Source organism: Macrobrachium rosenbergii, chromosome 55 (genome assembly GCF_040412425.1).
Source record: "Macrobrachium rosenbergii isolate ZJJX-2024 chromosome 55, ASM4041242v1, whole genome shotgun sequence".
NCBI lineage: Eukaryota > Metazoa > Arthropoda > Malacostraca > Decapoda > Palaemonidae > Macrobrachium > Macrobrachium rosenbergii.
Genome location: NC_089795.1, coordinates 66,807,433 through 66,832,662, shown reverse-complemented (window position 1 = coordinate 66,832,662; position 25,230 = coordinate 66,807,433). Strand labels below are relative to the sequence as shown.

Sequence of the window (25,230 nt, the reverse complement as noted above, 5' to 3'; positions counted from 1 at the left end):
AATTATCATCTCTTTAAAAAAAATTAAATCAAATACACAGATATATACTGTATATACCCTAATGAGGGTCTATTAAAACAACGAAATCCTCTCTCTCTCTCTCTCTCTCTCTCTCTCTCTCTCTCTCTCTCTCTCTCTCTCTCGCCGAAAGAAAAACCTGATCAATAACAATTTCCTTTAAATTATATACTACGCTTAGCTACTTTTATTCACAGATAGCACGCCATCACCAAAAAGGAAGAATGTATATGAAAATATGTTAGGAGGAAACATACGTATCATGACTGATTTACAGGAACGGGCTTGCCTCCTTTCACTAACTTATATAAACGACAGATAGCACCAGGAGGACCTCAATTAAAAGTCAGTCACCGATATCGGTAAAGGACAGGCTGGAATTTGGGGCACTCATGAAATGATTGCAGTTTCCTTCACTTCACATAAGCGAAGGCTGATTTTCTTTGTCAAGGTTAAATCCGCATCTTTCAAGAGTAGTTTCATAAGATGGTGAGAAAGTGTTCTAGTGTTTAAGTTATGTAAACATGACTCAAGTACAAATTGTTGATAATGATGAGTAAAACATAGTAACTTTAAAACAGCATTTGAAATTCAAGCATACTCAGATGTTTATAAAAAAGAAGCCAGTCTAGTCTCTAACTCCTTAGAAACTGGTTTGGATATCATAGAATTAAATCCCAATATGAAAAATTTTCAAAGCATTCTATTTCTTACATAATTTAAAGAAAATCTTGAAAGCTTCCGTAACTGGTCTTCGTTCCGGCAAACAACCACGAAAGTTAAAGGTGGAAAACAATTATTTACGAGAAACTGACTGGAAAACACAAGAAGTATTATGGATGGCTCTTGAACTGCCCAGCAAGAATAATAATACATACTTATCAGCCAGAACACAAGAGCTCTCAACGAAAGAAAAAAATATATATATAAATAGTCCAACATGGGGGAAAGGTTAAAAAGACAAAGGATCCCATAGACAAACTTCCGAGATAGGAAAAAATTTTGAACACCTGTCATAACATCATTCACGTTTTCAGTAGAAATAACAGGCTCTCTTCTTTTTTAACCAGACGCTCACAAATCCATATCAATTTATGCAACACCGATTAAAATTGAATTGCCCATAAACTATTGAATTGCACATCAAACAGAAATCGAGTTCTCCCAGATACTAACTTTGCACCTGGTGTTCGCTTCGCAAAGATTAAAATCTTATAACAGAAGATGATTCTCACATTTGCCACATATACGAGACATGTTTCTGTTTGGATTTGCGCGCAATTCGCATAAAAATTAATATTAATCACCAATAGAACTGACAGCGTCTGGTATCTCTTTTACTTATTCCCTACTTTTCACAGTTCCTCATTGGATGGGTCGATATCGTACTCAGCTAAAGACTCCTCCCTGGGCCAGTTCGATTCTCCGGCCGGCCAATGAAGAATTAGAAAGGAATTTATTTCTGGTGATAGAAATTAATTTCTCGGTATAATGTGGTTCGGATTCCACAATAAGCTGTAGGTCCCGTTGCTAGCCCTAAGAGAGCTGTTAATCAGCTCAGTGGTCTGGTTAAACTAAGGTATACTCTCCTACTTTTCACCGATGACCGTCGAAAGAAAAATCAGTAAATATATTGCACGTCATAAAAAATTAAAATGGTTTAATACTTAAAACAATAAAAGTGATTAATAAATAAAAATATATCTTAAGTTGACAAGTCCATTTTATACTTTCTTCTGCCTTAACTTTACCTGTGGAATACCTTTACATATTTACTAAAGATTTTATATATTTATATGAATACATAAAAACAATATATAGCTATTTCATTTGCCCTCAATCACTTAGCAGTGGGAAATGTAACGAACTAGTGCCCATGCATGCCTGTAAGTGCACCACTTAGGAGCGCGGCCTCCCAGTGCCTACAAAGCGCGTGAGTGTGTCTGAGGACTTCCCCCTGCATTGCCATCTCTGTCAGGATAATCATACCGACAATCTCCGAAATGATTCCAAAGCCTATCGCTGTTGTACAGTGATTCAATCAGTAAGACTACAGATCCTTCGGACGCCGGGAAGGCCTACCAGATGGATTCACGACAACAAATGTTTCAATAAATTCAGATTCTGCATCTATAAACCATAGATGAAAATCAAATTACTCCCTCTATAGAATTTAAATAGCGACAATTGCTTGACATGAGGTTTCAATGGAAAAGATCAAACGGGTAGACTCAGACATTTCATACTTCAGAGTTTTCAATTGTCATGCGCTAAAAGCATTTCTGATGCAAAGAAAAAATGCAGTGGGTGCATGAATGTGTTATGTATGCACACACACAAACACACACACACACACACACACACACACACACACACATATATATATATATATATATATATATATATATATATATATATATATATATATATATATATATATATATATATATATAGACAGACAGATAGACAGATATGTATGTGTACGTATATATGTATGTATATTGAAGCATTTTGTAAGATATCATACAAAGTTTCTCTTTTAACAGAATACCTTAGTTCGTTTCGCTGGAATCTTTCCCATTCACAAAGCCAAGCTCTCCTCCCTATCTTGCAGATCTCCGTAAAGCGATCCATTGGTTTGGTGTTTTCTGCAGCTTTCCTTGCGTGTTTTCTTCTTTTCTGAAAAAATACTGCTTGTTTCCATCTTTATCTGTCTCTCGTATCAGATGCGTCTCCTTTGAGCCGAGGTGGCGTAAATCAGCGTCTCTGGGCGTCTCTTGCATCGTAAATCAAGCGGCAAGACCCTCTTTTTGGGGATTTAATTACCGCAATAAATAGTGATGCTGCGTCGATGGCCCAAAACAATTACAATGAACGTGAACACAAAATATCATGAAAATGAGATAAACCTAAAACGATCCGAAATCATAAGAGCTCGGACTCTCTTATCTCTTACCGCAGACTAAATTATATTCGCTACACATGAGCGAGAAAACTGAACAACATTATACAAACGTGAGCAGGCGAGAAAAAAGGTAAAAGTAGTATACAGACTAATCAAAGCTTGAAATCGTCTCTAAAAGTCAAAAATAAAAAAGAAGCTAATACTAAATCTCCCAAGATAACTACACCAACAGATTCCTGTAAAAACAAGCGTAAGATCTTCACAAAAAACAGTCGATAAAAAACGTCGAAGCAAGATGCTACTGCTTCTTCAAATGATAGAGCATTGGAAGCTGCAAGAGGTCGATCTCGAATTTATCTCCCTGAAGATGCTCTTTAGCTACATGTAAGTCCCAACCCCTGCGCGCACCTGCCAATTCTTGTAGCAAGAGGTAATGATCACCGCTCCACACTCCAATTCATTTAAACCATGACCGCGCATGTTTTTCACAGGACAAACCCTCCATTTGGATCTATCGTCTTACACGACTACTTATTTTCTTCCTTTTTCGACTCTTATCTTGGGACGTCGATCATCTGATTTTCTTTCTTTACGCTTTACGAATACCAAACAAGAGCAGAGGTTTTGCCTGAGAAAGTAGAAGGAAGCTTTACACAGCCGATACCTCCTTTTTTATATCTCGTTCTTTTTGGAATTGGAAGCGGGACTGGAGCTTTGGCCTCTTTACAATAACACTGACGGCAATACTCTTGTGAAAGCATTTAGATCATTAATCCTATGCATACACAAACACTAGGCATGAGACATAGTGTTTTATTTAAATTACACATACACACACACACACACACACATATTCATATATATATATATATATATATATATATATATATATATATATATATATATATATATATATACACGTGTGTGTGTGTGTTTGATAACGGAAATGGCAGAGAAACTAAATAACTTTGTATGAGAAAAGTCTGGCAATGCATCAGGAGTTGATGACCAATGCCAAGTCCTCCATGATATATGTTGAGTTATATATAGTATATATATATATATATATATATATATATATATATATATATATATATATATATATATATATATACTATATATATATATATATATATATATATATATATATATATATATATATATATATAAACGACATACGAATACGGTACTTCATTATAAGTATGAGCGACTTAGTCAACAGAAATCACTCTCACCCACATTCTAGAGATAACATCATATTTCGATGCGAATATACAAAAATGTCAAAACATACAATATAATAATACTAATAGGGACGAGTGTGTAGGTTACCAATTCATTACGTAGCCTCGGGATAAGTTGCTAATCGACTTCCACTAAGGGTCGTTTGCGGTACCTCAGCTGTTATTATTAGCATAAATCATCCGCCCGGAAGAGAATAACTGGAGACCTGTAACCTCCTCCTCCTCTAATTTCTTCTTCCAGAAGATGGTTTCCTTTTCTTATGTCCAAGCAACTGAAATACAAGACCTTACTCAAATTGATTACTAACAGGAGACTCCAGATTATTATAAAGAAAACATATTTTTCAAGCTGGGATATGATACTAGGGGTCAATTTCAGTAAGTTTCATTATCAAGTGTAACCCAGGATATGAAATAAAACCATGAATAAACAAAGAAATCAGCAGAAGTCATTAGTGGTCAACATAAGAACATTTTCGGCTCAACCTCACTATTTGCCGGCTACAGACGCCTGGTCAGTCCTCATAATGTGGAATTCTTGCATGTGGGTAATTCTGAACTTTTCGATACCCTTTCTCTGTAACTATAATATGTCCTTCAATAATCTCTCTCCCTTGATATGTCCCACTCCGTTCTTTTGCCTCAGCACATTCGTATTCATTAAGTTCCTTTCCTCTCTTACCAGTCTGCACTGTCCAAGAGTCTAGCGCATCTAGTGATACCGCCATATCAAGCTCTTCAAACAATTTTTTTTCTTTATCAAACTCAGACCAGTTTGTGGTTAAGGATACTCCTCCCTTGCTACAGAATTCCAGGTTTTTCTCTTGAACGAAATGCTCATTCGTAGCTACAGTAGTATAGTCCCTGCGCTGTATTACCAATTTCTACAGTCTGGAAAGCTCCTCCTCTCGTATTCTCAACACTTTGGTTTTACTTTCTGTAATTTTCCCTCTACAGTTTTTTACTCTGTTAATAATCTGTGACCACTTTCAAGCTTGCTGCTGTTCTACTAAGGAATGCTTTGCGGTTTGTTAACCATTCCTACTTCAGTAAACAACCCTCAAACTGTTATTCCTTCTACCAGATCTTCCAATGCTTCTTCTTCGTCATTTCCATATAAATGCTGAATAATACAACCGGCAGTACACAACTCTGCCTCATTCCTGCTATCCCAAGTTAGATTTCTCTACTATTCAAGCAATAAATGTCTGCTTGCAATAATCGAATTTCATTTCTTATTCCTTCTTGCTTTGAGTTTTTCTTTAAAGTCCTTTAGGGAAGCCCCTTCTCGGTGTCCTTTAAATCTCCTGTACCTTATGTTTCCTACCTTCGTCTTTTCTTAGTCCTTGAGTTGTACAACATTCACATTCTCACTAGAATATGATCAGGGCCTACATCTGCCCCCAGATAAACTTTGCATATTTTCACAATTCATTCTGGTCCTCTTCATGACCACGATTATTCTAATTTGGTATCTTTCTTGGCCCCCTTCTCTCTTTGTGTGTTTAGAGTCATGTGATACTCATCACAAGTATCTTTTCTTCAGAACCCAAGAAACCTGATTCCTTTTTTCATTTTTCTGTACCCAGCCACAGACCCCTCACTATTTCCATTGCCTCCCTCCCAAATCATATCATTCCAATCCTAAAAGAAAATCAAGACTACACACCTGTCTTGTATTTCAAAGATTTCTACAATTATCTCACGTAGATCATCTGGTTTTGGGTGGTCATACGCACACGTAAATAACTAGTGCGTACAGCAGAAGGAAACTAAATAGCAGGTTTACTAAGGAAGGTAGTTTGTAGAAGTCAGGGATTACAGCAGGGGGAAAAGTGTATGTATGTATGTATGTATGTGTATGTATGTATGTATGTATGTATGTATGTATGTATGTATGTATGTATGTATATATATATATATATATATATATATATATATATATATATATATATATATATATATATATATATAATCTGAGGCCAAAGAGGACCCGAAAGTCGAAGCACAAAAATACCATTAGTTATCATTCGAAAGCAATGGTTATCAGGTGATGGCGCTGGTTTTTTTGGTGACTCACCATTACATGTAGTTCGCTCTTGCCTATTTAATTTGGTCATGAAATGGTAGGTCACATTATGATACAAGAGTATACAACTAACACAAAATGACACTCAGAATACGGGCGCCAATTCCAGAGGAGGCGCGCCAAAGAAAGTTTACTGATACAGTGACGATGTTGAAGGCAGTCATAAATGGATACATAATCAAATAACACCATTCAAATAAAATAGTTGAGGTCCGCCTTAACTTTCGTTAACTTACATTTTGATCTGTGTTATTAAATTTCCACCAAAATTTTTCACTCAAAATGATAATGCCGTGTAAAATTATTATGAACAAGTGAAAACATGTCAACAATAAACTCAGTCAGACTTTTCTCTTTTATAGAAAAACCTCTTAATCACGATGTTTCCTTTATAGCAAAGCAAATGAGAAAAAAAGGAAGGAAAAAGGTAACCGAAACAAACAACGTAACGCTGAGAACTTGCAAACGACTACGGAGGTGCTGATGAGGGGAAGCAGCAAAGGGCAAACAGAGTCTGTCGCAGGAGGTAAAACTGGGCTCTGCAGAGCCACTTTTTTGGCGGTTTATGACAAAAGAAGTTGATGCAGTCATTCCATGTGTGTGTCTGTGTGTGTGTGTGTGTGTCGCTTGTTTGTCTTTTCCAAAACCAGATAATCTTCTCGCTAACTTTTACGACTTGTCAACCCAAGCCCCGATGGCATCCAAACCTCCACCATTAGATACTGAAAAAAAAGGCACGAATCGTAGAGAAATATGCACGAAGGCGTTTTTAGCCTCAGGCTATGCGTCAAGCTAGACGGGTTTTGCCAGAAACTTCACTAAGAAAGCAGCCACGTCTACTCTTCAACTGGTTTTCTTCTGGAAGTTAAGCAATATTTAGGTTATAAGGGAAAATACGCAATGCTACTTGTGCTGGTTTTGCACGCAAGTTATGAGTCCTTTCCAACAAGCAAGGTGAATAATCTACAAATATCTGTAATTAATAGTCTAACTTATTAATATTAACGTATACGCACATATGTATTGGCGACAGTACGCACGATATATGTATGCATCCCCACAGGAACTTACAATGAGAGAGAGAGAGAGAGAGAGAGAGAGAGAGAGAGAGAGAGAGAGAGAGAGGCAAGTTTTCTAGGTTAATGACGTCTACATCTACCACATAATGTCGTTTGCTCTTTTGCAATTTAAAAACCGAGAAATGAAAATCCTGTGGAAGTAAAATGAGAGAGAGAGAGAGAGAGAGAGAGAGAGAGAGAGAGAGAGAGAGAGCTCTTGACCACAGTCAACAGCTCTTCCCAAAAGTTAAGCCCACAATTGCCCGTGTAATGGTGAAGTCGCATGTCTCCTATATGTGTTTACAAGTAAGGGAGGGAGATTCAGGGGAAAGGCGGAGTGGTCCGAATTGAGAATTGAAGAGGGACCGGGTAAACGCGCGTGTTTATATATATGCATTTGTGTGTCTGAATGGGCTTAATGGATGGTCCAAGAAAGGAAGGCAAGAAGGAAGGAGGGAAGTATGGAAGAGGAGGGGCAGAAGGACACTCAAAAAAGAAGAGCAAGAGAGAAGGGGAGGAGTAGGAGGAGTGGATTAAGGGAGGGATGATGACGACTTAATGCGTGTCATTGAACAGGTTCACACCCCCAATAAAAACGGTGTGTGTACAATGCAGCTATAGCTTGTACATCAAAGGAGGTTGGGGGTAATGGAATGGTCAGTGTTTGGTAGGTGGTCAGTGGAGGCTGCTTGTATTGGTATTAAATGGGGCATGATCCACAACTATTTGGCCCAATCACCCCCTGAACGATTGGCAGAAAAACCAGCAGAGTGAGTGTGCGTGGCGCGTGGATCTCTCGGCTTTTTTCTCAGTCTCTTTCTCTCGCAGTTCCCCCAGTACCTGGGACATAATGCATTCAAAGGCTCATTCTACCTCATTCCAGCCAACGGTAAAGTGTAGCTCTTGGATTCAAGTTTCATTAAAATGTGTTGCGTCCGATCAGTCTGCTTTTTAATGTCCATTCACCCGCTGAAGGGGAGGTATTCAAGGCTCCCGCCATCTTCCAAGTCACAGATAATGAAGACGCCCTGAATGGAAGCCTTGCCTTTGCATTTAGAAGTCAAAGTCCACATTCTGGAATTTACGGACAGCAAAAGAAAGCATAGTATACAACGCGCAATATCTTAAGAAGATGGCCACACAGAAATCAAAACTATCTCATCTAAAACGTTCTAGAGTTTGTAATGGCAAATCTATACATCACGCACACAAAAGCACAAGCAAAAACACGCCTCAGACACACGTCTATCCAGCCATGATTGCACCACGGCTGCTTTACCCAATGAAAGGTTTCCTTTGACAAGTATGGTCAACGCCATTCATCTCAGCAAACGCCACTAAAAACTGGCAAGCTCTTCCTCCCTTTGCTTTGATAATATATGAAGCGAAACCTCTTGACAAACAGGAACACATGAATGCCACAGTGATAATACACGGTGACTTTAGTCCACTGTCGTCTGTAGCGGGATTTCTTCCTTTCTTCTTCTTCTTCTTTTTGTTCTTCTTCCTCTATTATTATTATCATTATTATTCTCAAGGTCTACACATTCATACGAAAGTAAAAGGAGGCAATCGAGATGCAAAAAAAAGATACAGAGAAAGAGAAGAGTGAGGGGAAACTACCAATCAAATATGTAATTTCAAAATTCTAATAAACTGAACGAATTCAAAATAAGTGACATCCACACGGGTACAGTACGTCACTGCTGACACTCACTGACTCTTTACGGTAGTAATAAACAATATAAAAATGTGAGGAAATGTTTTCAAACTGAATTCTGGTAAAAAATATCTGACACGATGTGATCTTCAGGATCGTTTTAAGTATGTTTTTCTCGGAACTATACGATCAAACGCTATTCATAGTCGTCACCTAGGAATATACTCCACTGCATAATTTTTATTTTGAGCTCGGACGCATTCACAAACTTGCTTAAAAAACGAAGTGTAATCACTGAGTAATAAAAAACCTTGCCCCAATCATCTTTGCTGAAAGGAAGAAAACGGAATTTTCTTGAATCGCGATATGTTTTTCCAGCAAAGTAAATAATGTCAGAACGCGGAGTTTAAACGGAACACGGGCGTACTCTAGGCACACCCCTGTAAATAAGAAGGCAGCCATCTATTCAAAGGATGCAAATTGTTATTACAGCCGGTTTTTGTCAGCGGGCGGAACGTTGGCCGGATGCAGACGGTGAGTTTGAAGAAAGCAGTAAAGGAAAGAATCTCCTAAGGCCAAACTTACTTAATGCTCCCCAGAATTAAAATGAGATCATCTAAACAGAAGATTTCCCAAGCCTAGAAACACAGTAACAAAGAGTTACACCAAAAACTACGAAGCATTAGAGCATTTTAATGAAAAAAAAAACTGGAAAAAATAATCTACTGGCCAATTTTCTTACTAACTCGCATTGTAAACTTTAACAAGGTCAATGCATTAGGATTTTATTGTATTCTTAAACATTTGACACATAATTTTAAATTCATATTTTATTAAAACATACACAAGGGTCTGTGTGAAAACGCTAGGACTATAGAAGCCATAGTGGGAATATATGAAGAGGTTGTTGAGCCGACTCTCCTTAATGGAAGCGAGTGTGCATGGTGAATGAGAATGCAAAAATAGTTGAAACTGGTGAGGCGACCTGTTGGCGTAACATAATTTACAAACTGCCTATGATCCTAATGTAAAACTGCAATGAATCTTTTATATAAATAGAAATAACTCACTGCCTTATAAGAACTTGTTTGAAACCCATAGTATTTTCCGTAATTTTTCATAGAGAGAGAGAGAGAGAGAGAGAGAGAGAGAGAGAGAGAGAGAGAGAGAGAGAGAGAGAGGCTGCAAAACAAACAAGGAGACGATCGCAATGGCGTAAGCATATCGCACAGCGTCAAAGTGCGACAAGAACTGTTTGGCGCCATCAGTGTCACAAAGTCTCTCTCTCTCTCTCTCTCTCTCTCTCTCTCTCTCTCTCTCTCTCTCTCTCTCTCTCTAGTGAGTTTATGTGAAGCGAGTTTATCGAGGGGAGAGCAAAATGTACAAGTGACAAGTAAGGCTGGAATGGTAACTGCTATAATAATAATAATAATAATAATAATAATAATAATAATAATAATAATAATAAAAACGACAACTACGACTAGCATTACCCAGAAGATCTGGGTCATACATTATCTGTTATTCTCCCGTTGGCTCTCCATTGTTGTTTGTAATCAAGATTCTGGGTCACAGCCAAAGCACAATCTCCCCTAACACAGTCCTTTCCGCGCTCTCTCTCTCTCTCTCTCTCTCTCATGAATATTTCTACAGCATTATCTTTTTTTTAAATCTTCCAGATGATCTTTAGACTACAAGGTAGAAATAAACTGAAATAGCCGCCTTTCTATCATTGAAGCCAGTCTCTCTGTAAAAATATCTATCACAGCAAATTCAAAATGAAAAGAAGAAAAATACAGCCCTATGAAGGGGACGAAAAGCGAACCAGTGCAAACATGCCTAGTATCAATACAACAAGAATTTAGTTCTTTTGATAAGTTCTATATCAAAGTGGAACACCATGTAATACAATACTGCACATAAATACATACATGCGTACATACATATATACACAGTATCTATATATATATATATATATATATATATATATATATATATATATATATATATATATATATATATATATATATATATATATATATATATATATAGATGGTGTGCGTGCGCGTTTGGTTGAAAGAGTGAATTTTTTCATTTGCATTCTGAAACTGAACGCTAGGTATTTACACGAATTTATGATTTTCATTACATATATGGTTTATAAATGTATATCCACTTGATGACATAATGCTATACAAATCTCTCTCTCTCTCCGACAGAACTCAGGGTAACTTTCTCACTCTCTCTTCTGTCATTATCTTAATTCGCTTGAGTATACACAATTGATTGAAAAAATGTCTTTTCAAGTAATTAAAAATGAATATACAGCACGTAAAATCTTAAAAGAGAGAGAGAGAGAGAGAGAGAGAGAGAGAGAGAGAGAGAGAGAGACCAACATACAGCATGCCTCTCCTGTCTCTTTGAAAGGGCCACGTCGGCGCCAGCGTTATAGATGAAAGGGCTCCAAAGCTGTCCATGAACCAAGAAAGTTCATCAAAAAATCAGGGGATTTTTTAGGCAAACTAAATGAGAAGGAACATCGTGCCTCATGTCATACACACGCGCACAAACAGGCATCCCACACGCTGGGTATCAGCGTCAGCTGGAGTCAAGAATAAGGCATAGAGCCACCAACCTCATCCTTTAGTACTTGTCGAGAACCGAAAAGTTCTCCCCTTCCAGCACAATTCCTTTAAGGGATGAAAAAGGCGTTTATATATATATATATATATATATATATATATATATATATATATATATATATATATATATATATATATATATATATATATATATATATATATATATATATAGTGTGTGTGTGTGTGTGTGGAGAGAGAGAGAGAGAGAGAGAGAGAGAGAGAGAGAGAGAGAGAGAGAGAGAGAGAAATCTATAGTACATGGTAAAACCAATGTGATACTGATTAACTGAAAAAAAAATGTACTGCCAACCTCATCATCCGAGAAGCAGAACAAGAAATCTATTTGAAAATCTTCAACTGTTCTATTCTGTTCACCCATTATGGGTAATTTTCGTAAATTGTCATTTAAAAGAAATATTTTTATCTTTTATTTCGACATAAAAAGCTTTCAACATACACTTCCTGTCATCGTCGAGAAACAAACAACGTATGCCATAAAAAGACAACCCATTTTCCGACGTATCAAAATCCTCAAACTGGATATCATATGCTGATGCCCGCAGAAATGGTTCGGGTATACAATCGTACCGTTCCAAAAGTCTTGTGCAATTTAGTAAAGTACCTCTCTGGTTTACCATAACATACATGCAGTTTGTGGTTCCTGTTCTTGCTCTTTGGAGGCAACATCAACATATCTTTCAAATAAACAGGCTTCGAGCGCTGAAGATGGAAGTTTCCAATAAAATCCATAAGTTTTAGAAACTGCATATGCCAAGTGACTGGACTAAAACAGCTGAATATGGATCTTCTTGCGTACACTGACGTGGCACCGGCAGTGACAATAGCTGTGCTAGATTTACGCTAAAAAATCAACAGATTTTGGTCCCTGGTAATGATATAGCCTTCTCTCTCCCTCCCCTCCCCACATCTCCAGTGTACTGATTCTCAAGTTGATACGCTGAAAGAACAGAATAAACGTGTTCATTTCACAGCATGCCATGCAGTGATAAAAAAATTAAATTAATTACCAAAGGGGTGGCAGAAGGTCATTCTGAAAAGTTCTCGGGTATGCTAGTTCTTAGGTCACCTTACCGAAATGACAAGCACGATTGAATTGGCACGGCGACATCTCTCAGAAAATACTCTATACAATAAAGTCATTTGCCAGTATACAACTGTCGTTTTGTTCCTTAGTAACGAGAAGCTTACTTGCAGTATTTGAAGACCAAAAGTTTCTATATCTTCCTTACACTGTACTGAAATGATACTACTTTAAAGCCTTTGTATAAAGTATTGATATTCAATCAAGGTTCATATGTCGTTGTTGGCTTGAAGTAGGCTGGCAGACAAAATGCACGCATACCTCGGTTGTCATAAAACTGAAACATTAGACGAATCTTTTGTGTAATAAATGAAGATATATAAGTATTCATAATCATTAACATACTAAAGTTAATGTAAAAAATCAAACACCTCAGTAATTGCGGATCAATTAAATTTCTGCTCTATTTTACACGTATGAAAATGTTATATTCTTTTGTGTATGGGTTTATATACATTTGTTTATGCCCTTGAACGACCTCTTCCATCATGTTATCCTTGAGTTTTTCTGCCTTGTCTCCTCCCAGATATCTTTATTTCGTCACATACTGTCTTCGCAGAGAAGCGCAATGATCACTATTATTGTTCATTCAATCGAAAGAACAGAACAGAAAGTTCTTCATAAAGGCTGTTTGCTGTCATGTGATACTTCAAACGGACGAAGTCCAACACCTCTCGATTCGATTCCAGTCTCGACCTTTTGACTTCATATTTCAACCACACTTCCGTAAACCGCCTCCTTACCAAAGACAATAGGCTTAGCTTTCCTTGTTTATATCGAGCCAAGGACATTGGCCACAGAGAAATCATGTGAGGCTGTGTGTGTATATGAGAAGGAAAGAGAATTTTGGCTCTCTTACAAATCGCAGGTTTGACTAAATTTTTCTGCCTATGAATCAAGATATTCGGTTATCATCATAATCAAACATTTAACATTTCTTCTAGATAATAAATAAATAAATAAATAAAACTAACGTTACCACAATTCAATGGATGCATTCTCTGCGCTGTGGAAGATGAGTTTTGAGTATATATAATCAAGGATAATTTAAGAACAACGCAACTTGAATTGAAGAATAATTACAATGAAGTTTCATGAACAAGCTATGCTAAGCATTATATACAATCACTAAGCATTATATGCAATCCATGAAATTTGACTAAATACCATTTTTTAAAGGTTTATTAATTATTTTTTGTACTTAAACATGGGATTAATAAACTAAAAATTTCAATGGGCAAACCTAATAAGTATTAATAAGCAACTGAACAGAAGGAAACGATGACAGTAGCAAGAATGGCAACGTTAAAAGTTACCTCTAATATGTGAATTTGTGTTATTCTTATTTATGTTAGTGTTCTAGGGAAGTCTCCATACCATGTAAACAAAGCTATAGCGTTTATGTATTTATGGTGACCCCATGAGACACTGCAGTGAAAGTGACATTACTTGTCATTTCCAAAATACGAAAAGCTTCTAAAAAAGCGTCTGACTCTACCCAATGAATCATAATTCACCATCTGCAAAATTCTTTCTAGGAAGTGTCGTAAAGACAGACTGAAATGTATAAAATATGTATCTGTGTATTTTCCTTCAGTACACTGACGGAGAGATTGCTGTAAATACAGAGAACACACTGAGAAATAGGTAATATTATTAATAATACATCTACTAGATAAATCGTAAATTAAAAAAGCATAAATAATAAGCAAAACACAACACATATATAATATATATATTATATATATATATATATATATATATATATATATATATATATATATATATATATATATATATATTATATACGTGTGTGTGTTTATATTCAATCACTGAGCTAAATGTGGTTTAATATCTAATTTCGTTGCTTCAGGATATCACGAAGAATTATAAATGGTAAATGGACTGGTACCCAAGTGTCTAGAACACTCGACACAGTACCCTCCAACGACTACAGTCGACGGTCAAACCACTTATAATTCCCTTTCGGTGATATTCCCGATGCAGCAATTGATATTACATATGACATTTGTAGCTTAATGATTGTAATATAAACACGGTGATGTGATAAAAATTCATATATATATATATATATATATATATATATATATATATATATATATGTGTGTGTGTGTGTGTGTGTGTGTGTGTGTGTATAATGATAGATTTGTGTATCTCTGTCTAGGTAAGCACTGAAACAAATGCGAAGATACAGAGATTTTCGTATTATTCCAACTTACCAAAGGCCATTTTCTATTCAGGGAGTAATTTCACACACGTATGTCACCATATCGACTAATCTCTTGAAAGCACACGCGAACAATACTTTCGCACCAAACCTCCAGGCCTAAAGGGTAGAACTGGTTTGTAGTGGAGTTCAATTTCAAAATTTCCTTCTCTTTTCCTTTTGGTGAATCCCTACAAAGCGCTCTCTAATGAAAGGGACAGAGTTGATTCAAGTCACACCCGGCCTTCACTGGTGACAAAGTGTTTTTGCCTTGGCCTACTTCTATGAGGTTATAATGTTGAGATGCGTGTTGGTTAGGAATGGAAGAACATGCTCACCGGAGGTCTCTCTCTCTCTCTCTCTCTCTCTCAATGCCTTCTCTCTTATCAACATTAAGCGTCCTGGCTCAGATAGAAGCAACGGTCAAAATGCCGCTCCATCTACCCTATTTTAGGACCTTCTTGTTTGTTCACTAAGCCTTATCTTGCACGCTAATCCTAAGCCTAACATATCTTGAGAACCATAGTAAACTTGATCAAATGAAAATAAGAACTTCAACATCGTGCACTAACATATTTCATAAAATCTCTCTCCTCTAAAATGCTCATAAATAATTAGGGATGCATAAATTTTAATGACTGATTTGGTAACTAGTAACTACATAAAAAGAAAAATTATTTAAAATAACCCAGTCCCTCCAAGATGTTTATGAAGAGTTCGAAATACAGAACATTTTGCAAACGGAACGATTTTTATATCGTATTTTGATATTTTATACTACACCTCTTCTGGAATTTACAAAATGTCAAGCAACATAGAAGAAAAGATTGTGTGAAATCTTTGTTTACGACAAAGACAGGAAATGACGTACGTGTTTGTCGTAAATCTTAGCGGAGGGTCGCTCGGTTAGGGCTAAGGCATTAAGTTCAGCGGCAGCCCAAGGATACAGCAAAACTATGGTCGGCATATGTGATTGTGATACTTAGGAAAAAAAAAAACACACTAAATCCTAAGGTTTGACAGGATTCAATTGCACTATTTTTTTTTTTTTAACTTTCGGGTACTATGCACAATAGTAAAATTTACCATCCCTAATGATTAATGTCTGTAAGAGTAGCATTCATGAGAAAGCATTTACGTGATCTGACAGCACTCATCACCATATTTACAACAATTAACTATCGGTGGGTGGCGCTACTTCCAACAAACCAAATAATTAACATTCATTCTGCGCAGCTTAGGTGAATTACGATTTTCGGATGCTTGCATAGTAACCTGCTCTGCACTCTTCTCAGACTTTAGAAACACAACATTATTACAGAGTTACGTCATCTCCTCCAATTAGCTCTCTTTGTGGAGGAAGGGCTGATAAATGTATACTTGTTTGTGACTTCCTTTGTGATATATGCGTTTTAAATAAAAGGATATTAAGAGCATCAACACTTAATGACGGGAATCGTTTCGATAATAAAAAGAAAGCCCTTCTGCACTCTAACAATAAGGCCTTCTCGCTACCAAATGCTGAATGATATATGAACCTCCAACAAAAGCAGTCAAACTTCTTTCTCGTTAGGAATATTGCACAGCTAGTTTTTTCATGCGGTTCTCGCACCTGGTTTGAAGAACCCATGATTTTCTGGACGTTCATCTTCATACAGCGGCCAATGTCGCTTATCCTCGACTACTTTCACACAAAGAAAAAAATCTTTTACAAAAACGTATTTAAACAGGCGCACTACTGAGACGACTTCTTGTCAAATAATCGTTTCATTTTGGACGGTTTCAGTTGGAATGCCATTCCTCCGTTTAGGGTCATGCCGAGCTTTAAGTAGGCCTTCTTAACTTCTTTTGGGCGAATTAAAACGATTCTGACAAAGGAGCGTCCTTTCAGCGCTGACATGTTCCTTTAGTTCCATTCCTACGTGTATCTGTGCGTGCGCTATTCGGTTTCCCAACATGACAACAAAATCAATCTACTGGGGGAAAAGGGGATCCCTCTAAGGGAGTTCTGGGACGATTGTTGATGAAATCGGTCGAGGTAATGACCTTTGGACATGGACAATGAACGCTGACGGCAGCCATGCATATATGCTGAAAATCGTGTTGAAAAACTCGCATCTCGAACTGGAATCTTACAAATCATCAACTTGAGATCTGACGCACGGCAAGCCAGTACTGTGAATAATGATAGACAAGTGAGCGTAGTCAACTCACAAAAGAAATGTTCATATAATTAACAATGATGATAATAAGAAACCACTATAACTTGAAAAAAAATTAGAATAAAAAATGTTCAGACATCCGGCAACATTCCTATCGAGGTTAATTCAATTATGCATTCTGCCTAACAAAATCTCTACGACTGGCCGGGCTTCGTAATGACAGGATTACTGAGCGAGAATTGTGAACAAATATCACCGCCATAAATACACCCGAGACTACTTCGGGAACAGTGATCATTCAAGGATTGTAAGAAAAAGAACAGCAACACTGACTCGGTAAACATAAGGCAAGCCGCAAAGGAACTAACTCTCACCCTCTCTCTCTGGATCTGGCGCCTGCCTGGGGCCCCTTCGTGATGGTAAACTTGGAACAAGAGTCTCCAAACCATACCCGTTTTCCTGGCCCCCTTGATGAAGAACCTCTATAATGGGCGTGATATAGGACCCTACCAAGCGCCACACGGCCTCTGCTCAGTGTTTCTTAGGACCTATCGGGCAGCTAAAGGAACGATAGGTCTACGGGTGTGGCGTCTCAAGATGAGGAATGATAACATCAGTATATATCCAGCTTATTCACATTCTCTACACCGACATTAATGAACAGTTCGTGAATAATAATAATTATAATGGGGGAAGTACCTTACCACAAATACGTTATTACTGAAAGCTGAAGTTGCATCTGACACAAAAACAAAGCAGGATCCCACCTCTCACTTGGAAAATAGCAAAAGCAAAGAAACCGGTTCATTTTTTTTTATCATCATTTCAAGCATCAGCAGTTAATGTACGCTGAAGGTGAGGAGAGGGTAATCAGAGGCCAAGTCCCACACACCCAAAGTTCTTCCCGTTCACAAGACCACTCCTGGATAGGCGAGTTTATGTGCGTGGTAGCAGGAAGATAAGGAGGAGGAGGAGGAGGAGGAGAAGGGGGAGAGGAGGAGGAGGGGAGGAGGAGGAGGAGGGGACGAAGTGAAGGTAATTTGAAATCAAGACGCATTACTTTGGAGGCAAGATCAGGAGGACGACTCCTTCCGCCGCATTCAGGACCAGGAGCGACCGACAACCAGCAGTTTATGATGGGGACTATAATGTCCACCTTTATTACAGGACCAGTTCTCTGCATAAGAATGCCTCTGATAGTTTATGATCGGTCAAGGTTACCTTGGCTTTATAGATAATAACACCCGAGTAGGACCACCGCAACCTTTAGGTCCATGTGGTAAACGGAGACTTGGCTCGAGAGAGGAAGAGAAAAAATGTATGTGACTTGTATATACGTTAATTACAAACAAAGTGACGACAACACTTATTTTCTCTTTCTCCTTCTACCTGATCTCCTAATACTTCAAAAAGTTGAGAACTCATTTATTCCCATGGGCAACGTTTCCTATAATTAGAGTTCAATATAGGATAAACATATGTAGCAAAACTTTAACCACACACACACATACATGCATGTGTATAAATATTTATGTTATACACACACACACACACACACACACACATATATATATATATATATATATATATATATATATATATATATATATATATATATACATATATATTATATATATGTGTGTGTGTGTGTTGTTTGTATGCACAGTATATGCAAGTGTGCTTGTCAGCGCTTTCTGTATAAATGGGGTTTGTAGTCCTGTTATTATAATGCAGTTTCCTTTCAAAATCTCATAACTGTTGTAAACAGGTTAAATGGATAATAGATTTAAGACAAAGAATAAAAAAAAAAAGGTATTGGAAGGACGGAAATATTTTTAATTCTAAACGTTGATGTGTACTATTATGCACACACTGAAGACCTATGACGTCATCTCGCGTCAGTAACCTGTGGTCAGTATCAACATCAAACTACAACGAAAACTCGACCGTTAAACGAGAACATATTTACTGACAATTGTCGCTACTTGCCCCCCTAAAAAAATATAATAAAAACTAAAAGCGAGGAAAAAATAAGCAATAAAGGTGGGTTAAGCAAAAAAAGTGGACTGACCACAAGATACCAACGATACAAGTTTGTGCGAATGTTGCAGAACCATAGTTTTACCGAGGTTTGGACACTACAAAAATCTTACTCTGCTTACTATAAAAATAACATCCTCCTTGCCAGTAGACAATTTTTCCTCCATTCAAAGAACCCAACTTCCAGCAACGGATTAAGGTGCAGATAACTTCCCGTGCAAAAACTAAAACAGTTTGAATGCTAAGCGGTGACTAATATCATACAGATTATATCATACAGAAGGTACCAGATCTACAGTGGCTGCAGCGTATAATGGAATTTCATTGACGTAGATTGGATTATACAGACCAGGTGGATAAATCGCAAGCAGAACCCAGATCAAATTTGTATCAGGGTTTGAACATCGTGTTACCAGACTAACGACAGCGAGAGCAGGATGAATACTGGCAGGTGTTCCTTACAGTCGGGGCCACTCCTGGGGAATCTTTTCCAGGGGCCTACTTTATCTGGTATGAGTGAGCACACTGAGGGCAGGCATGGGGCTCTATATGAAGGATAATCACCTCTTATCTGGTCCTCGGAGACCCGACACCTAACAGGTGACAATCGGCTGGTAAACTACCTACCTGAGCCGGGCGACGCCAACGCGCACACCTTAAATCTGAGCCATTTCTCGTCGAAACCCTGCTCCCTCTCCAGCCAAGAAATAGAAACGATACCACGGCAACAGAAGGGACGGACTCTCGCTCCAGTAAGATCGGCATTGATAAAAGGGTGGAATTCAATCAAATTTCAAACTAAAGCTGGCAGGCGTAGGCTCTAACAGAGACTATAAGGAACAATTGCAACCTTGACGTGGCAACACTCGTAAACTATAACAAACCTTAGCACACGTTGTAATTTCATCGGCAGAGATCAGCTAATAACACGGTAATCATGGCTTCATAATGGCCTCTTCCTTGAACATCCGAAATTTCATTGGCCATGGGGCTCACACTCGAGCAATGGACGCTAATAAAGAAGGGGCTGCGGTGAAAAGGAACTTACTAAAGGGCAAACTATCCTAATTTCGTCGACAAAAAACGACTCTGGTATTAGCGAAAGAAATCAGCACATACAATACTAAACATGAACCCAAAGGCAAGAGAATTTTCATATTAGACATCTGTCGGTCACAGACTATCCGAAAATACACTTTGAAAGCTGAACACTCAACGGTCACAACTAGTTTTCCTAAGAGATGCAGAAGCTTACATGAAATTCCAACGGTTTTGCTGGTTGGTGATTGAAGGACCAGGCAGGTCTCCCCAGCTGCTTAATTCATTTTTTCAACTTTGTGCGCCGCCCTTTTGCAAATTATCCATCGATGGCACCATTGCATTGATTTTTGCAATGATGACATGGCTTTTCCACACACATATACTGTAAGGGATAGTTGTCTTGCACGGAATTAATTCGCTACGAATACGTAATCTCAGCCAATGTTTGTGAAAAGTCAACTCTTGTCAAAATTACGATTGATAAGGAATATATAAAATATAATCATGTCTTGAGTTCATTTGCAAGGAAACACAAGTGTCTCCCGGTTGCAATACTTACAGTCTTGAACAGATCTTTAATAATAAATGCAACGAAAGCGTCCGAGGTAGAGAGTAACGACTGCATGGCTGTGCCAAAATTAACGGTACCATGCGACTCACTGAAAGAATATCAAGCGCACACAGCTCTTAAAATGGGGAAGATGAACACGTGTGCCGGTTGGGTCTTTTGAGAGAGAGAGAGAGAGAGAGAGAGAGAGAGAGAGAGAGAGATTCTTTAAGTTCTCCCACGAATAAAATCATATTCTTGAAATTTGTGTATGCTCAATAAAAAAAAAACTAATTTTCCAAATACTGTACTAAGCAACTGCTGAGCTTGGAACATAATGTTATTTACCTTTCATAATAATAATAATAATAATAATAATAATAATAATAATAATAATAATAATAATAGTATTACTCAATTACTCACATGGAGTTAGGGTAGAAAAAACTTCTCATCCGTCCTTGCCTCAAAATACAACACAGGCTTAGTTTTGTTATCGTGAAAAGACATACTGACTGCTAACGTAAAAATAATCTACTCTTGGTATATAACACTTTCTGAAATCTAAGCTGATTCTCATCTTTCGCTATAAATGGATGATAATAAATATTGGAGATTACCTCAAAAAATATGAATTCTGACCACAAATTACTGCCTTCTACTCCTAGAATCTCATGTGCATCTATTTTGTTAGGAGTTACTTCAATTCTGAGGTAGAAATTAAAAAATCTATGAAGGAAAACTACTCCCTGATTACATAAGAAAAAACAAACAATTTCGCAAGTAACGGTAAACTTCATTTCCAAGCAATCTGCCACGAAGCAGGGTGCAGTAATTAATCCTCCTGATTACCAGGAATATCTTTTCATAAAAACTTCGCCTCTTTCTTTTCCGCTTTCTCCTTCAAGAGAGCATTTTGTATTATCTTTTCTTCAATCTTAAAATAAGGAAGCACAGTGACTACCAAAAATCTTAAGTCACAAAAAAAGGACAATTTCTTCTCGACAAATATGCATAATTATCGCAATATGTTTTAAAAAAAGTATGAAAGAGAAGTATGAAACAAAGTGTCTGCAAATCCGTACACCTGTGCACTGCAAATATATACTGATTATCATTAAACAGTTTCATGACCCCATTAATAGTACTAGGAGGAAAAAAAAAACTTGGGCTTTTATTCCTCCTCATTCTAGGAAATTTTGTTTACTCACAGTCGACCGCTATACTCTCTCCCTCTCCTTTTATATATATATATATATATATATATATATATATATATATATATATATATATATATATATATACATATATATATATATATATATATATATACATATATATATATATATATATATATATATATTATATATATATATATATATATACATATATATATATATATATATATATATATATATATATATATATATATATATATATAATATATATATATATATATATATATATATATATATATATATATATATATATATATATATATATATATATATATATATATATATATATATATACATACATATATACATTTTATATACAGTATGTATTCATAGGTATATCTGGCAAAGCTGATATGACGAGGAAAAGTTTGCAAGACTACGTGTTAGAACAAAGCAGATAGAAGACATTCAGGGATGCGTTTGTGAGAAGAAAAGTGTCTGGAGGTACATCTAATCATTACATGGTTGAAGTAAAATTGAAGATACATATAAGATGACATTGAAGAGAAAGTGGTACACATGTGGCTGTAAATGTAATTAAGACGAACGACTTTGATAAGAAGGAAATGAAACTGCACATATGGAGAAAATGGATGAAATACGGGCTACGGTTACAAATACAAAGGTAAGGAGAATAGGTGAAGAAAAATGAAAATTTTCTTCTGGAATCATAAGGACAACAAGGGGTGTTTGTGGGTGTAGGAAGGTAGAAAGAGGTATTAAAATAATTAATGGTGAGATAAAGAAATGATGGATTTAGTGAAGCGAAAAAAAAATGACTTGAGGTGACACTGCATTACAAGAAAGAAGATCGTGTACAGGTATACAAGAGGATGGACAGGGTAGTCAGGAGAAAAGTGACACAATAAGGAAAGTAATGAAAATAACAGAGAAGACGGTGATCAAGAAGTTTAGGTAGAATAAGTTCTTCTACAAGGAAGTAAATGCAAGGTAAATAATGACGAGATGCAGCCTGAAGTAAATGCAGTCCTAGGTCACTGGAGTGGGTATTTTGAAAATTTGATGAATATGGAAGATTAAAGGAAGTCAAACCTAAATTATGCAAGAGTGGAAAGGGTTGGTATGAGTTTGGGAATGCTTGTGGCGGTGACTGACGAGGTAAGGAGGGACACATTCCAAATAATTTTTCTATTGTATAAAAGTAATGGAGTTACAGTGTATTATTAACTATACCAGGAAAGGTGTATGACAAGATTCTGGCTTAGAAAGTAGACAGATGACTGAATACCAATGTGGGAGGAAAAGCATGGGTTAAAAAACATGGAAATGGGGTATAGTTTATGTGTTTGACAAGAACAGTTGTGTGAAAAGTTTGAAAGCAAAGGTAAAAACTGTATGAGACCTACATAAATAAAAAAAAAAAACAACCCATAACAAAACGGATAAAGAGGCAATGTGGGGGTTATCGAGTTTGTTGGCAGCAATTAGTATTTTTTATGATGGGAGCAAAGCGTGTCATAATATTTAGCTGGGAGAGTGACTGGTTCAGTGTAAAAGTTGGTCTGAGACAAGGTTGTCTCCATGTCTGTTGAATATCTTTATGAATGGAGTCTTGGGAATGGCTCCAAATAGTAAGATTATGCAGGGAAATATAAACCAGCAAGACCGAGCAATGAATGTACAGTAGATATGGATGGTGGAAAAATGTATGCAGTTGAATCATATAGATATTGGGAGGTAAATATTATGGATAATGGTAGGATGAGGAAAGTGACAAGCCTCATAACAGGTGAAGCAAGGAAGGCAGATAAGTATGAACAAAAGACTGGGAAGAAATTTGGAATATCAATGGAAACCAAGGTGCGGAAAGTCTGAGGACTTTGTCTTGCCAACTCTACTTTATGAAAATGAAGTGTAAGTGTTAAATGAGAATGAAAGAAAGAAGGCTGGGGCTGTTGGAATGAATGGGGCTGTTGGAATCAACTGTCAAAGTAGTATGGGTGGCTAAAGAAGAAAAGACAAGGTGATAAAAGTGGAGATATGTACGGGGTGTGGTCAAAAGTTAGTGTAGGTGAAAGGATGGATCAGTGTGTTTTGAGATGGTCTTGGTTATGTGGCAAGAACAGAAACCGATGTTTCTGAAATGTTACGAGGGAGGAGGAGAGGGATGCCTACAAAGTGTTGAATAGATGGAATGAAAGAAGTTCTACAATGCAAGACCTTAATTAACAGGAAGCACGAGAGTGTAAGTGACATAAAGAGGTGAATGGCACAGTGCGTGTAAGGGGATTCGACATTCAGCTGATGAACATTCTGTGTAGGCGTAAAAAGTGGCCTATGTTGGCAAGTTGAAGTATGTGTGTGGCAGTGACTGTTGTGTTGTTCTTATTCTCCGGAGCCAACTAATGTTAAAGGAAAGGGCTTGTAATCTTCTATCTATCTATCTATCTATCTATCTATCTATATATATATATATATATATATATATATATATATATATATATATATATATATATATACTGTATACATAAACGTAGATAAGAGCGATGTAATTTTACCCAAAGGCCTATAAATGTTGCAATGGCACTTTCCTCACACATCTTTTCCACTTTCCGATTACGTATTATCCCTTAGAACCATATGTCTTTCAGAGCATTTGTTTTCCTGTCTTGTCAAACTTTATTACTACTCTTGTACGCTGAAGAGAGAAAGAGAGAGAGAGAGAATTATCATTAGTGTTGATAGTGACAACCATATACGCATATTAATAAGTGAGGGAGAAGGGCCAAAATACAGGGAACAGATATTTGCGGTACCCTCATTAGAATGGGAGGCCGATGGCCTCCAAAGTGAGATCACTACTCATTAATTTTTAAAAAGGACTACGGCATGTCTCATTTGCATAGGCATTCTAAAGGGGCCTTTGACGCTGGTTTGTTCTGGAGAAAATTGTAAAAGAAAACTACTATTCGTATGTCCATTATCATTATTGTTATTTTTTACTTTTCCAGTTAAAAATAATCAAGTTGATGATTTTGGTTAAGTTTTTCGCGTATGCCAGTTCATCATGGCTTTGCTAATAGTGCAAGTAATTTGTAAAGTGGGATAAATGTCCGATGACTTAACTTTACCAACACGCTACCCCGTCACAGATACATGAGGTTCTTTGACCTAGCAGCTCATTTCCGTACTGCTAAGGTTGCTTCAGTCGGAGCACAAAATATTCGAGTACCACATCTAATATTTTTCTGTTGTCTTAATGCTCCACCTATATTTTCGGGCACCAGAATGTACAA

General features: G+C 37.0%; 1 protein-coding gene across 6 annotated transcripts in view; it reads right to left on the bottom strand.

The window, feature by feature from the left end:
* The window catches only part of LOC136835369 (broad-complex core protein isoforms 1/2/3/4/5-like), a 946,407-nt gene that overhangs the window by 394,323 nt on the left and 526,854 nt on the right, over nt 1–25,230 (bottom strand). For 2 of the 6 annotated variants that reach the window (XM_067098828.1, XM_067098807.1), the window contains exon 1: nt 14,959–15,318. The exons of 1 other annotated variant lie outside the window; for it this stretch is intronic. Coding sequence is in view for 2 of the 5 variants with exons in the window: in XM_067098809.1 (XP_066954910.1) it covers nt 14,959–14,968 (10 nt within the window). In the remaining 3 variants the exon portion in view is untranslated. Of the gene's footprint in view, nt 1–14,958; nt 15,319–25,230 lie in introns of those variants that run through there. 3 more of the 6 variants (XM_067098809.1, XM_067098801.1, XM_067098806.1) reach the window with 2 other exon arrangements.